Source organism: Geotrypetes seraphini, chromosome 1 (genome assembly GCF_902459505.1).
Source record: "Geotrypetes seraphini chromosome 1, aGeoSer1.1, whole genome shotgun sequence".
Taxonomy (NCBI): Eukaryota; Metazoa; Chordata; class Amphibia; order Gymnophiona; family Dermophiidae; genus Geotrypetes; species Geotrypetes seraphini.
This window is the reverse complement of record NC_047084.1, coordinates 491,321,319-491,336,824: the sequence shown is the minus strand read 5'-3', so window position 1 is coordinate 491,336,824 and position 15,506 is coordinate 491,321,319. Positions and strand designations below refer to the sequence as shown.

Below are 15,506 nucleotides of genomic sequence, written 5' to 3'. Positions count from 1 at the left end.
GGCCTTCACTGTCATTCAGCTCTGCTGAACCTTTGCCAGGAGGGGGGTAGAGTGACAGGGAAACTGTCATATATAACTGTTCGTTTCCATAGTGTTGTTGATACCGGACTTGTGATTATTTAATTTTGATTGTCTGTTTTGTTTATTTATTATTAGTTTCCTCTTTTCGCTTCTTGCTGTACATGCTGGGTGGGTGGAAGTTGTCGAAACTTGTTTGAGCCTGCGATATGTTGTTAGTTACTCCACATCCCTGTGTTACCTGCTTTTCTTGTTTGATGTTCATGCTGTTGTTGTGCTCAATAAAAATGATTTAAACATAACTGTCCAATTCCGTTCCTATTACACTCTATACCCATAAATTAAAAAAAAAAAAAAAAAGACAGCATCCTATGTAAAGAAAGCTACAGCTAATGCCACCGTTTTGTTTTTTCTGGCTAGCGAAATCGCCTACGCTTAAGCACTAGGAAGCGCAGGGGGGCGCCCGTGCCCGGGTTAGTGGTGGCTTCCTGCGCATGCGTGTGGAGGAGCGGCCTCGGCGGGAGTTCTAGTCGTTCGTCCTGATGCACGCCCCGCAGCCGGTGGTCGCCTCCGGGAAGCAGCAGGAGTTGGGCAGTGGCAGGTGTAGGGGGAAGAGAAAGGCGCCTTCGCCCCCCGTCCCCTGTAAGCGTTTCCTACCTGAACAGCGGCAGCAGCAGTACGGCCGAGTTCCGGGGAGAGGAGCAGGCGGCGAAGAGGGAGATGAGAGCCGCGCAGCCCCCGGCGTGGGCAAAAGAAAGCGGGAGTCGGGCGGGGGGAACCCGGCCCGGGAGAAGAAACGGCAGCGCAGGGAGGAACTGGGGTTGCTGCAGGTACACAGCACAGGGAAGGGGCAGGATATGTGCCGTTTACTGGGGAGATAGCTCAGTGGAATCTTAACCCTTTGGTGTTGGCGCGAGCCTGAGAGATAATTAATACTAAAAACTCTGCTCGGATCTAGCCCCGAGAGTTGCGACTTCCACGTGTGGAGGTTCGGCCACTGTGCATTCTCGCAGAGGACTCGGGCAGCGCCCTCTGGTGGTAGCGCGAGTGGCCACACACCTGTGTGCAAGCTAAGATATTAGAACAGTGGTAAAAAGACAGCTTAGATAGGTGGCCCGATTTAGGGACAGATGCACTAAAGTCAGCAGTCATCTAACAATCGTGGCTAAATGTGGGTTTCTACATCATACTCTCTGATTCTGCCATGCAAATAAATGCTTTAATATTAAAATATCATACAAACTAGCCGAGCAATTGATACACTATTGCTTCGTGATGCTCAAAAAAAAAAGCTATGATTTTAGCAATCTGACCAGTCACGTGTCTTACTGTGTCTGCCCCATTTAAACTCCCCTACCCAAACGAGCAGACCAGTCTCCTCCCCTTCCGCGATGATAAGCCGCTACACCCCTCCCTCCCTGACGACAACTGCGGGTCTCGAAACCCCCCCTACCAACGATGATGGCCGCTCCTGCGACAGCATCACACCCAGAGCCCACTCCCTCCTCCTCAGCAACCTGGTTGTGCATCCAGGCCATCTGGACCCACTCAACACTCCCCCTGACATTCCCCAGCCTACATGACGATCCCCACTCCCTCCACCCCCACCAACAAGACCCCAAAAGACAGCCCTGGTGGACTGGGAGGGTCAGCTCAGACTACCCCCCCATTCCTAATTGTAAAAGCTGGCAAGAGGGATGCCCACTCCCTCTTGCCTGCAAGCCCGCCTCTTCATCCTGGGGTGCACTGGGGAGGGGCCTAAGGCCCTGATTGGCTTGGATACCTTAAGTCCGTTCTATGGGAGGGGCCTTAGGTACCCAGGCTAATAGAAGTCTTAGGCCCTTCCCCAGTGCATCCCAGGATACACCGAGAATGTGGCCTAAGGCCTTGAATCACATGTAAAGAAATGTAGTTAAGGATATACTTGAAAGTCAATCACTTTTTTCAAGGGCACAAATTGGGCTGGATAAGGAAATATTGTACTTACACTCACACAGAGGGTCTGGCTATCCTGAACTCAAATATAGATAATTTTCTTATCCAGGTATGACCCAACAAGGTGAGGGAGGAGGTACCATTGTTAAGTCAGTCTCATTTGATAAGATTGTTAGATATATTCCCTTGTGGTCAAGCGAATTGAACACCTTGGAGCTTGGACCATACTTACTCATCTGCTGTGCTCCTGGTCTTTTAATGCAAAATAGTTTTAGTAAAGAACCATAGTAACCCACACTAATTGAAATAACTTATTGTGCCCCAGCATATCAGCATTCATCTTTTTATACTTTTGTGGCTTCGTTATAGTTGTTTAGCTCGCACACATCCAGGGGAGGGTGGGAGGGAGGGTTTGTTTTTGTTCCCTAATGGAAGAATTTGATGGGAATGGGGGGGCTTATTTTTCTGTATTGTTATTGATTGATTATAAGTGCTTATTATGATTATTATTATATGTATGTATATTGTTTTGCACTGTTGTTTGGTTTGAAAAATTAATAAAGATTAAAAAAAAGAACCATAGTAACAACTGTCAACACCTACAAACAATATTCATATAAACATAGTAACAGAATGACCTCCCCTCCCCCACACACACATATACATTTGCTTTACTCCAGCCAGCTATAACAAAGTTAAGCTTAAGACGGTGGAGGTTCTGACCTATGCATTGTTTAAATGTAGCAAATATCTTCAGACATGTATAGTATTATATTTTGTTGCAATCATTCAAATAAACATTTCAAAACCTATAAAATATAAGTTGGCTAGATTCAGTCCACCCTGGCCAACTCATGCTGTTCAGAGACAGGCTGGTATGTTGAGTGATCCCACCCACTGAATAGTAACAAGAGGATCATTTTAGGTTCCCTAGGCATCTACTGCTCCACAATTTCCACTAACACTCCTACTGCATACCCAGAAGGCGGTGCAACCCTCAGGAATCTACAGCTTTCTGGTCAGGGCCCTTGAAGCACTTTAAGAGATGGGCTAGGGGAGAATCTATCACAACCAGTGTTCCCTCTAAGCGGGCGGGTGTTGTGAGCAAACTTTTTTCACCGTGAGCCAAAAATATCGGGCGCCAGCAAGTTATGAGCCAACTCGCCCGATTCTCCTCTCGCCGCCCTGCCATCTGCCGTACGCCTCTTCCGATTGTGCGCTGTGACGAGAAACGTGTGCGCTGCGATGTAATATTTTGTGCGCCAGCGCAGCTTAGCGGGAACACTGGTTCAAATGGTTTTATTTATTTCCCCAAATTTATTTTTGTTATACGCATTGAAAATATTTGATATTGCGTTTAAATCAAAATCTCAATAAACTTGAAACGAGTGCCCGTGAGATTGTGGGAGGGTTAAATACTCAAAACTTAGAAGTTTTTGCTACGCCAGCTTTCTGGTATCTTTACATACAGTGGCGTACCTAGCATATGTAACATCCGGGGCCCATCATTTTTTGGCACCCCCCCCATCTGTAAGAAAAACATGATTTTTAGTAACAAACCACACGTCACACATGAGTACCTAGGAAAAGGCAGCATCTTACATATTGCAGTGAGCAGTACATCAATACACCCATTGTAAAACTAAACAAGCCAGACCAGCACAGATCAATCCTACACCGTCAATCCTAACAGAAAACACACAGAACACAGAAAACACCTTCGCCTAGTAAGGAATATGTAATCACAAACTAACCCCTCCCTCTTTTACAAAACTGTAGTGTGGATTTTAGCTACGGAGGTAACAGCTCTGATGCTCATAAAATTCTGAGCATCAGAGCTGCTACCACCAAGGCTGGTGCTAAAAACGCTTCACAGTTTTGTAAAAGGGGGGATAAAATAAAAATACATAGACAAAGGTTAAATTGAACCAGCAAGAAGCTGGACTCTGCATACAATGCTTCACAGAAACAGTGACACATGTCTCCTAAAGCAATAAATAAATAGAAATTTTTTTCTACCTTTGTCTTCTGTGGTTTCTCCTTTCCTCATCTTCTTGTAACTCTCTTCCTTCCATCCACTGTCTGCCGTCTCTCTTCCCCTATATGGCATCTTCTCTCCTTCTATGCCCCTTCCAGAAACTGTATGCCTCCCCCTTCCATCTCTCCTTTCACCCCATTGGTCTGGCATCTCTCTCCTCGCCTTCCCTCTCCCACACCTCTCCTCATAGTCTGGTATCTCCCCTTCCCTGATTCTCTGGCATCTCTCTCCTTTCCTTTTCTTCCATCTTTCGCTCCCCCTCCATGCTCTCACATCTCCCCCTTCCTTTTCCCTTCGACTGGCATACCTTCCTCCTACGCTCCAAGCCCTGGCATCTCCTTTAATTCCCTCCCTCATCTTCCTTCTCCCTCCAGCTGGGTACCGCAACACTCTTCCCTGCAGCTCTGCACTTCCCCACAATTGCCATGCTTCGGTTCCTCTTCTTCCTTCCTTCCTCCCCCCCCCCCCCGCGGGACCCTGCGGCACCATCAACTCTTACTCCCTCTAATGTCGGCCCTGCAGCTCCAGCCTTCCTCGCACCTTCTCCCCTCCCCCTTTGGATCGCTATTATTTTAAATGTTATAGCCGCGGAGCTGTATCCATCAGTGGAGATGTCTAACCTCGGCCTGCCCCGGAACTTTTACTGCAACAGTGACTTCCTGTTCCTGCCTAGACGGGCAGCTGCTGCAGTAAGAGTTCCGGGGCAGGCCGAGGTTAGACATCTCCACTGATGGATACAGCTCCGCGGCTATAACATTTAAAATAATAGCGATCCAAAGGGGGAGGGGAGAAGGTGCGAGGAAGTCTGGAGCTGCAGGGCCGACATTAGAGGGAGTAAGAGTTGATGGTGCCGCAGGGTCCCGCGGGGGGGGAGGAAGGAAGGAAGAAGAGGAACCGAAGCATGGCAATTGTGGGGAAGTGCAATCCCCCCAATGCGTCCCCTTACCTTACCTCCCCTTACCTTTGCGACGCGTGTGTGCGCTGTGAAGAGAAACTTGTGCGCTGCGATGTAATATTTTGTGCGCGAGCGCAGGCCAGCACAGCTTAGCGGGAACACTGACTCACAACCCGTATGCAGGAACTGAGGGAGGCACATCAATTTAATCCTAGATATACACCTTATCCAATGTTACCAATTTTATTTCACGGTGCCCTGCTGCCCATACCCCTGCCAACACTGATCACCAACCTGCAGATAAATATGAAGCCTGTGTGGGGTCATGTACCAACAGGAAGGTAATTTGACTTATTTGCCATGAGAGCAATAGATATGGAAGTCTTATGTATTGTCTGGAAGACCTTACCCTAGCCTTCAAAATCCAAGAAAATAGTCTTGAGTCTTGCTCCCAGCTTTCTAAATGCTTTCCCTGTACCCTAGTAGACATAGTTTATAGTTCTAATTTAATTTTTATAATCTACCTTTATCCGAGATAGAGAGCAAAAAAATACACAATGTACAAAAACAATAAAAAAATACATACAAAAAATAGTTATTCAGTCTAAGTTCAAAGATTAAATTAGAATGCCTCAAAACTATGGAAAAGCCAGATCTAACATATACTGTTGGAGCTTTTGCTTAAAAAAGACAAATTTGTTGGTTGTTTTTTTTTTCAGCTCTGAAAGCATCTTATTCTACTCATGTGGTCCAGTCACAGAAAATATACCGTTCCTAGTCCTGTCCAATCACCATCAGTACATGCCCCATAAAACTTTGTAAGCAATCCCTTCTGACTAGCCCTTCCCCTGCTTTGAACAATTTTAATTCTTGCTCCATATCTTATTATACCAGTTGGGTATTCAAATAAGGTGTAATATGCAGATATAGATAACTTTTATTGTTAAAGCCAAATTTTCCTACAATGAAACACAAGATTGCAACACATCATACTAGTCATAAAGCTGAACCGAAGAACACAAGCCCAACAACCCTGCCCACCTATGGATCCCTTGCCTAGATATGGATAGGGCATCTAAAGGCAAGGTCTCAAGAGAAGCTAGTTTTGACATTCTCTTCACTTCAAGCAGGGATCTCTGCACTGTCCTTCAAGCCTAGTTCATGAGGAGCACCAAACTGACTCCATGAGTTCACTGCCTAGTTGAAATAGTATACACTAATGGTCAACTCTAGTAGTCATTTGCTCCGTTCTAACTCATTGCTGGTGGGGGGTGGGGCGTTACAATCAAGGACTTTTAATTGTTCCCTCTGTCACACTTCCACCATGATCTGTCGGGCCAATCTATGGAGTCTATACTTCATCATAGGACAAATAACTTTCTGTTCAAGGCCCTTAGTATACTTATAGGGATGGGTAAGGGGAAAGTATGCAACAACCACATACAAGAGCCAAGGGAGAAGCATCATTTTAATTTCAACTATCCCCCCTCCTCCATACACAGAGATTCAAGTTCTTCCCCTAGTCATTGAAACAGTGAAAGGAAGTCAATCAACTGGTGAATTTCACTCCTTATCTAGATTCCAAAGTATCTGATTGAGCTTTTGGAGACCTAAAATGGGAATCTGCTGATCAGAATTGCCATATCTTCAAGATTGATTTATATTCAGCAGTTCCAATTTACTTAAAGTAAATTTTAAAACCTGAGAGATGTCAATATGCCTTAATTTCACCCAAACTGTCAATGTATATTGTTAGCAAAAAGGAAAATTTTAAATTCAGTGACTCTTACCAGTAGACTGTAGATAATACCCATTCATTCTGATTCTGACAACCAGAGGTTCGGTGGTCAAGGCAAAAAGTAGAGAGGGACTGAAACAGGACATCAGTCCAACATCTGAAATTAGGGCCAAATCCAAACTTCCTGAGAACAACCTTCATAAAAGGCCATTCCATCCAATCAAAGGCATTCTCAGCATCATTAGTTAATAATATCATTGTGACTTCTCAATTACAGGCCTACTTAAATTAACCAGCCTACACATGTTGTCCCCAACCATCTGCTCAGGCATAAAGTCCAATTGGTTTTCATGTATAATTTCAGAAATAAAGACATTTCCCGAGATACCAATAGATTCCAATCAATTAAAAGAGCGTGTCCTCCTTCCACCAATAAATAGTTCAATAATATATTGTTTTTCTTTTGTTTTGTATGCTTTAGAAGCAAGAGGAAGACTTTGGTCAGTTTAGTTCATTTCAGTACTGGAGAACCCCATTACCCAAGCTCGATTTGTCTGATCTCCTGGGTCTGGATGGAGAAAGCATGGCAGAAGAAACAGCTTTAAGCAGCGCTGAAGGAACGGAGATGACCATGGAGAGTTGACGTGTTGTGGCGGATTTAATGGAATGATACTGGTACAGAATAAGTTTCTTTCCACTTGTTTGGGCACAATACTTATTTACCAGCATCACTGAGGAAAAACATTTCTGAAAGTCCTGGACTTAGCTCCAGGCTTGTTTGTGTCACTTGAATAACTGTGGATACACTAGGCCTGATTTGCAGAAAGGAGGAGAAAAGTACAACTTGACCTCCAGACTTTAAAGCCAGCAAAAGGAACTGTTGGGAGAGCCATAAATGAAACAGGAGGAAACTACATGTAATTTAAAAACCTAACACCCATATACCACACAAAGAAAAGCTTTCCTAGCATATGTGGAGTATTATTTTCCAGTTTTGTAAGTGTTTATACTCTATGTATTTTGCTATGAAATATGTACAGAAGAAAATCTGTTGGTGCAGGGGCCTAGTGATGGTCTAAATAAACAAACTTTAGTACAGTTGTGCTACAGTGCAAAACAAAAAAATAAAGCTAAAATTATGATGGAAATGAACATTATAGTGCTGCTTTTAAAAGGGTAGCAATACGCCTAAGGCAGTATCTAACTACAGATGGTCAAACTAAACACAGAATTTTAGTGAAGCTTCAGGTCATCAAAACTTTTGAATTTCTTAGCTCATCTCTGTATTGGCTTGTGGTAAGCTGGTTGGGAGTGATGAGAACACATGATTTGAAGCAATAAGACCTAGAAGAAAATTATTCAGAAAGTTAGATGGATGATAACAGTGGCCTAAGATGAGCACTGACCTCCAGATTCTGTATATGGTGCCTTAAGTTGTGTGTATCTATCTATCTATCTATCTATATATATATACACACAATTGATTAATTGGCAGTTAACACCTTGTAACTGACGCTAATTGACACTAAAAGTGAAGTACACAACTTGGAAAGCATGATTCTATAAAAGGTATGCACCATTTGCAGTGTGTGAATTTGAAAAAAGGGCTGTGGTTGGGTGGATCGTGGGCATTCCTAAAAGTTATGCACATTGTTATAATAACATCTTAGGAACAGGCATTTAGGCCTTTTTTTTAGATGGCATACTATGGGTGTGCCTAAAAGTTATGCGCTGTGATTCTATAAAAGGTACACATAACTTGTAGAATCGTTCTAAGCGCTGTTCTAGTAGCACTATGTATAGAATTGGGCCCTAAAAGTGCATTCAGACCCTATAAAAAGTGCAGACAAGACAGTAACAAAGGGAATTCCATGCTTTTAAGAGTTTACATTCAGGGCATATTAAAATGTCAGGATTCTGTAAAACGGATCTCTGCTATTACAATCTGTGAAATAAATTGTTTTCTTAGACTTTTCAACAACTTATGCTGTGCTAACATTACCATGTAGATGGACTGATCTCCACTTACACTCTCAAATGACGACAGAGGCCTTGTTGGAAGGTAATGTTAATACTGGAGAGTGATTGAGGTGGTTTGAAAAGTCAATCAGCGAGTACACAGCTGTTGAGCTTGGATTATGTTGCCTATAGGGCTAGTTGTAATCTCAAAGCCTGATCGGCTGAGGTTTTCCTCTTGTCATTTAAGTTTTTGGATCACCCTACAAGAGAAGGGTAAAATATTCAACCTGAGTTCAGAATATGGTGATTATCCAGACTAAAGTCGGGCTTTAGGCCTGAAATTGTTTGGGCTTTCTTTTTGTAATGAACATTGTGTATGATTTATTTTAACTGTCACTATGAAAAGGTTTCACCTAAAGCGGTGTACAACAGGTTATAGGTTAACATAGAAAGGAAACTGAGAGCAGAAGATTCCCTAGAACCCATTACATTGTACTCTTTTTTGATAAATTTCTTTATTGAAAATATTTCTGAACCAACATAGAGATACAAGTACGTCATAAAGCAGTTGTAACATGACTCAAAGAAGATTTTACAGCTATGTGTGAACTCTCAGCTTAATGCACTGATCAAAATCTGTAATATTGCAGATTTACTTGCCTTGACTAATTTTTACAGATCCTACCTTCAACAGTTTTTTCCAATAGTATTACCCTAGATCAGGGGTGTCCAACCTTCGGCCCAAGGGCCGCATGCAGCCCCATGAAGTATTTTGTGTGGCCTTGGTTGAGGGTAATGCAGTGTTTTCCTCTGCTGCCCCCGGGTGTTTACCGTCTTGCCAACTCCCTCCTCTTTCTTGCTGCAGCGTTTGCGCATTTGTACAGACCCAGGGAAGCCAAAAGGTTGGACACCCCTGCCCCAGATGATATTTTATTTCTTACAATAGACTGTTTCCAATGGGTGCAACAATCATCCTATTCTCAGAAGCAGTGCCCCAGTGGAAAAGGTACCCATAATCCAGGAGAATGTGGGCTTCTACTCAAACTTTTTTCTAATCTCCAAGAAGACTCAGGGCCTATATCCCATTCTAGATCTCTATTTGCTCAATGCCTACATTAAGGAAAAATTCAGAATGATATTGCTTCCTACTATCCTCCCCTTTCTGAAACCCAACGACTGGCATCATGAGTCTTCACTAAGTGCCTAGCAGCGAAGAAGTGCTACTTTCTGTTTGCCTATAATTGGCTCCTGATGGTGCACTCAAGGAAATGCTTACTTCTCACTATTCAAGACACCCTGAATACCCTTTAATCTCTGGGGTTTATCATCAGCTAAGAAAAGTCATGTCTGTTTCCAGTTTTGCTCCCTCACATTCATAGGAGCGAACATAGACACCATAATGGCATGGGCCTACCTGCCCAAGGAGAGACTTCACACCATCATAGCTCTCTGCACCCAACTAAGAAAATCCACTCACCTTTTTGCATACTGCATCTTGTGCGTATTAGGGCACATGATGGCATCTCTCGTACTGCATGCAAGACTTCACATGCAGCACCTCAAACTGCACTGGAATCAGCAAACCCAACCTCTTTCACATCAAATTCTGCTACCAGAGGGAAGGGAGATCCAAGATGGCTGCCTAAGGAGAAACATGGGAGGGAGCATCTCTGAACCTCATTCTTAAAATTGGGCAGGAACCAAAAAGAGAAACGGAGAGACTTTCCCTGTCTCAATTTAATCTTCCCTACCATCAAATGTCTATCACAGAGGCTCCCAAACTTCAACACTGCTCAGCTGCTAGAAGCAGCAACAATGGGAAGTCACATTGAGCCCAGAGCAGTGGCAAGTAGTACCCTCCCCCCCAAAAAAACTGGGACTGATCTAATATCTCCTTCATGAAACTGGGCAACTTGGTAGCTCTGTATCAAAGTGTGCTTGAAAATTCTGGGACTGCTTTTGTATGTCCTACTATCTAGAATTACACACCTTTTGCACTAGAAAAATAGATTAGGGCTTGCTAATATCTTTTCTAGTAGATAAGTGTGTCATTCTCGAGCCCCACCCTGTCAGTTATTTCTCCATATGCCTACTCTCTCAATTAGATGATTCAAGTCAAAACAGATTTTAATCTTGAGCCTGCCGCAAGGCACAGGTCCCTGCACATGACTGCTAAACGGCTCTGCCCTTGAGCTGTCTCTTGGCAACCCCCGACGCTTTCCTCCTAGCCCTTCCCTGTGCATGTGCGAATGACACAATCGATGATGTCAGCACATTGCCATGTAATTCGTTTATATATCCCCAGCTGTGTAGGTCCCCTTGGCCAGGCCACAGTTTCCTGGCATCTCTGGAACCTCTCACCTGCTCCCTACTACTGCCCTCCTTTTAATCTTTGGCCCATTCCCATTCCTACAGGCCTCTGGCCCAGCTCCTCTTTGCACATATGCGGTTGATGTCATCGATGATGTCACTGTACACCTGTGTCTTTCCTCCCTTCCTGGGAGCCGCAAAACATTTGATTGTCCTGCTGCTGGAGAACTGGACCCGCCTGCCTCAGTATTCCACCTCCCAGGCCTTCTTTGGCAGAAACCAACCACTCCCCTGCAGGTTGTGGCCAGACTGTGGTCCTCTGTTCCCTGGAGCCAGTTTCCTGTACCAGAACTCTTAACTCTCCCCCCAGGTATTTTATTTATTTGTTTTTAACTCCTTTAGGGGTTACATTAAATCATTGTTTGATACTGATACTTCTGTTAACAAAGCCGTTCCTATGGTTTTCTTCATTATCCCAGGACAAGCAGGCATGATATTCTCACATGTGGGTGACGTCATCTACGGAGCCCCAGCGCGGACAGCTTTTCAAGCAAACTTGATTGAAGTTTCAAGTTTGCTATGCTGCACCACGCATGTGCATGCCTTCTTGCCCACTAGAGGGCGCATCCCCACCTCGTGGTCCTCAGTTCAGTTTTTTCCGCGGAGCCAGAAGCCCTGTGGAAATTGTGCTCTATATCTTTTGCCTTCTGACACCGCGGCTGAGCGTGTTTTCTCGGTCGCTGTGCTTGATTTGTTGTTTTTATTATTTCGTGTGTTAGTTATCGTTGAAAAAAAAAAAAAAGGTTTTTTTCGTTCGGCTCCGGGGGCTAACGGTAGCCGCGGCCGCGGGACCTCGTTCGTTCCCGGCCATTTTTGAGTTCATGTCCCGTCCCTTGACGGGCTTTAAAAAGTGCACCCGGTGCGATCGGTTGCTTTCAATTACCGATCCCCACCGGTGGTGCTTATTGTGCCTAGGTCCTGAGCACCCGACTGACTCCTGAACCAGGTGCTCGACGTTTCAGACGAGAGCTCTCCGCCGCCGTCGTGCCCGAATGGCGGAGCTCTATGCTGTGGACCCCGCGGCGGGGAAGGCCTCGACGTCGGCTTCGGCCCCGGCCTTGACCTCGGCCTCGACTCCCTTGACCTCGCCGCGGATGTCTTCCTCGTCCAAGCCTACCTCGGCGACGAAGCCTGCCCAGGGTAAGTCCTCACTTCCTTCCTCGACTCCAGGGTCTGCGAAGAAGCCGTCCTCGGGCTCCTCGACGGGGGCAGGTGGGTCGTCCTCGGCCCCGCCCCGAGCATCGAAGTCGGGTGCCCCGCGGGAATACTCGAGACCAAGGTCGCCCTCGAGGGAGCACCCGCCGGCCCCGGATCTACCGGCTATGATGGGAGTTCCCATTTTTCAGGACTTACTCCGTGCACTCATTGCCTCGGAGCTGTCCGGTGCCCTCGCGCACCTGCAGCCGGCTTCGGCCTCGACTGCCTCGGCTTTGGCGGCTTCGGTCTCAATTCCCTCGGCTTCGGCCCCCGGGGTGATTCCGGCCTCGACCCCGACCTTGCCCTCGACCTCAGTTGACCAGCCTGAGCGGAGTTTGCGGCCGCGGGACAAGGTGCGCAGGGTTAGGAGGATCTCTTCCACTTCTTACTCGTCGAGGTCCTCCCGGGGCTCCTCGCCCTCGGGTCGGCCTCGGGCAAAGCGTCGGCCGAGGAAGCCCAAACGTCCTCGGGGTTCTCCTCGGAGACGTGGTCGCTCCTCGCCGACCGGGGCGGAGACGCTACGTGTCTCGGAGCTCCGCCTCGACAATCCGAGGCTTTTCCGTTCCTCCGAGGGAGGGTTATCGAGAGACTCCTCGCCGAGACAGAAGGGGCATGCCTCGGTGCCTCGTACCCCGGGGACTTCCCACAGGGGTTCCTCGGGGCATAGGCGGTCCCCGACCCCGTCGAGGTCGCTTGGTGCGGCGTCATGGGGTTCTGGGTCTGGCACGGGTAGGGAACCTCGGTATTCCCGTGAGGCTTCCCCTTCCTTTTTGGCGGCGCGGGCTTCTCGATCTCCCTCCCCGCCTTCCAAACCCTCCTCCTTTTCGAGATTTGTGCTTGATATGAGGAGGGCCTTGGACCTGGATCTGGTGTCCGGTTCTCAATATACGAAGGAATTTTTGGAGGAGCAGGATTTGCCTTCTCCCCCGAGGGAGACTCCTCGTCTGCCTCTCAATAAAGTCCTCCATCAGACCTTCCTGAGAAATTTGGACTCCCCTCTTACGGTCACAGCGATTCCGTCGAAGATGGAGTCGAAGTACCGTACCATCCCGTGCAAGGGCTTCGAGAAAGCACAACTGTCTCACCAGTCGTTGCTGGTGGAGACGGCGTTAAAAAAGTCTCAGCCTTCTAGGGTCTCGGCTGCGGTACCTCCCGGACGGGAAGGGCGGACCCTGGACAAGTTTGGTCGCCGCCTCTACTCCAATTCCATGATGGCGGCCAGGGTCCTTAATTATGCTTTCACTTTTTCATCCTATTTGAGGCAGATGGTGAAGGCGTTACCCCGTTATCATGGGGTCATGCCGGATTCCCATAAGGGGGACTTTGGTAATTTTATGACCAACTTGTCACAGCTGCGTCTATACCTTTTTCATGCCATTTACGACGCATTTGAGTTGGCCTCCAGGGTCTCCGCCTTTGCGGTAGCGATGCGCCGTCTCGCATGGCTCTGAACAGTTGATATGGACCCGAACTTGCAGGAGCGCCTGGCCAATCTGCCATGTGTTGGGTCGGAATTGTTCGATGAGTCCCTGGAGGCGGCGACCAAACGCCTGTCCGAACATGAGCGCTCCATCGCCTCCTTGGTCCGTCCTAAACCCCGGGTACCGCCGCAGAAGCCGTTCAGACCTCCACCGCGGTGATACCCTCAAAAGTCTACGCCGGCATTCTCTAGGCCGGCGCCCCCGCAGCAGGGCAGAGCGGGCCAACCAAAACCTCAGGCGCAAGGGACGCCGTCGCCGTCTTTTTGACGTGATGAGCGGATGGGGGCGGGCCCCCTCCGCACTCTCGCCGGACCCCCTGCCCATCGGGGGCCGGCTGCGGGCCTTTCATTCGGCCTGGACTTTGATCACGTCAGACGCTTGGGTGCTCCGTCTCATCTCCAAGGGTTACTCGCTGAACTTCTTAGTCACGCCGCCGGAACAACCGCCTGGGGCATCTCTTTGCAGTCGAGCCCAGCTTCCTCTTCTCCTCTCGGAAGCCAGGGCCTTGTTGAGCCTTCGGGCGGCGGAGCCGGTCCCCCCAAACCAACGGGGGAGGGGGTTTTACTCTCGTTACTTTTTGGTCCCAAAGAAGACCGGGGACTTACGCCCCATTCTGGACCTCCGGAAGCTCAACAAGTTCCTGGTCCGAGAGAAGTTCCGTATGTTGTCGCTTCCGGTTCTTTACCCTCTGTTGGAGGAAGGGGATTGGATGTGCTCCCTAGACTTGAAGGAAGCGTATACTCATGTTCCGGTGCATCCCGCCTTCCGCAAGTTCTTACGGTTCCAGGTGGGGGAGTTGCACCTTCAGTATCGGGTCCTCCCTTTCGGGCTGGCGTCGTCGCCTCGAGTCTTCACGAAGTGTATGGTGGTAGTCGCGGCTGCCCTGAGATCTCAGGGGCTACAGGTCTTTCCCTACCTGGACGATTGGCTGATCAAGGCATCATCCAGGGAGGGGATTATCTCAGCGACCCAACAGACTATCATCTTCCTTCAACGTCTGGGGTTCGAAGTGAACTTTCCCAAATCGCAGCTGTGCCCTGCTCAATCCCTTCAGTTTGTCGGGGCCGTGCTGGACACGGTTCACCTTCGTGCGTTCCTCCCCCCTCCGAGGGTGGAGGCTCTACTTCGACTGTGCCGTCAGATTTCGCTGCAGCGCTCCGTCTCAGCGCACCGTCTGATGATTCTACTTGGCCACATGGCGTCGACGGTTCAGGTCACACCGTTCGCCCGATTGCACTTGAGACTCCCTCAGTGGACCTTGGCCTCCCAGTGGCGTCAAGATCGGGACCCGTTCTCCTTTCCTGTGACAGTGACTCCTTCCTTGAGACGCTCGCTCCGTTGGTGGACCAACTCTTCCAATCTTTCAGGGGGTTTGCTCTTTCTCGTCCCTCCGCATCGCAAGGTCCTGACCAAGGACTCTTCGGAGTATGCATGGGGGGGCTCATCTCGACGGTCTGCGGACTCAAGGTTTATGGTCAGCAGAGGACCGTCTTTGTCACATCAATGTGTTGGAGCTTCGTGCCATTTTTCTGGCGCTCGAGCTTTCTGCCACCTGTTGCACGATCAGGTAGTCCTCGTGCGGACGGACAACCAGGTGGCAATGTACTATGTGAACAAGCAAGGGGGGACGGGCTCTTGGCCCCTGTGCCGGGAAGCCCTGCGCCTTTGGGAATGGGCGGTCTCCCAGAACATCTTCCTGTGGGCGGTTTACATTCAGGGAGTGATGAATTGTCTGGCCGACAAACTCAGTCGTCTTCTCCAGCCGCACGAGTGGTCACTAAACTCCCGAGTTCTGCACAAAGTTTTCGACCGCTGGGGGACTCCTCAGGTGGATCTGTTTGCCTCCCCGGAGACTCACAAACTGCCCCTCTATTG

The 15,506-nt window shown here is 48.0% G+C and overlaps 1 protein-coding gene across 1 annotated transcript; it reads left to right on the top strand.

Annotated features, from left to right (window-relative positions):
- The first annotated feature begins 471 nt into the window (after positions 1-471).
- C1H9orf40 (chromosome 1 C9orf40 homolog) lies at positions 472-7,776 on the top strand. The gene is made up of 2 exons (XM_033956718.1): positions 472-848; positions 7,106-7,776. The coding sequence occupies exons 1-2, from the start codon at positions 561-563 to the stop codon at positions 7,265-7,267; spliced, it is 450 nt and encodes a 149-aa protein (XP_033812609.1). The 5' UTR covers positions 472-560; the 3' UTR covers positions 7,268-7,776.
- Positions 7,777-15,506: the final 7,730 nt, after the last annotated feature.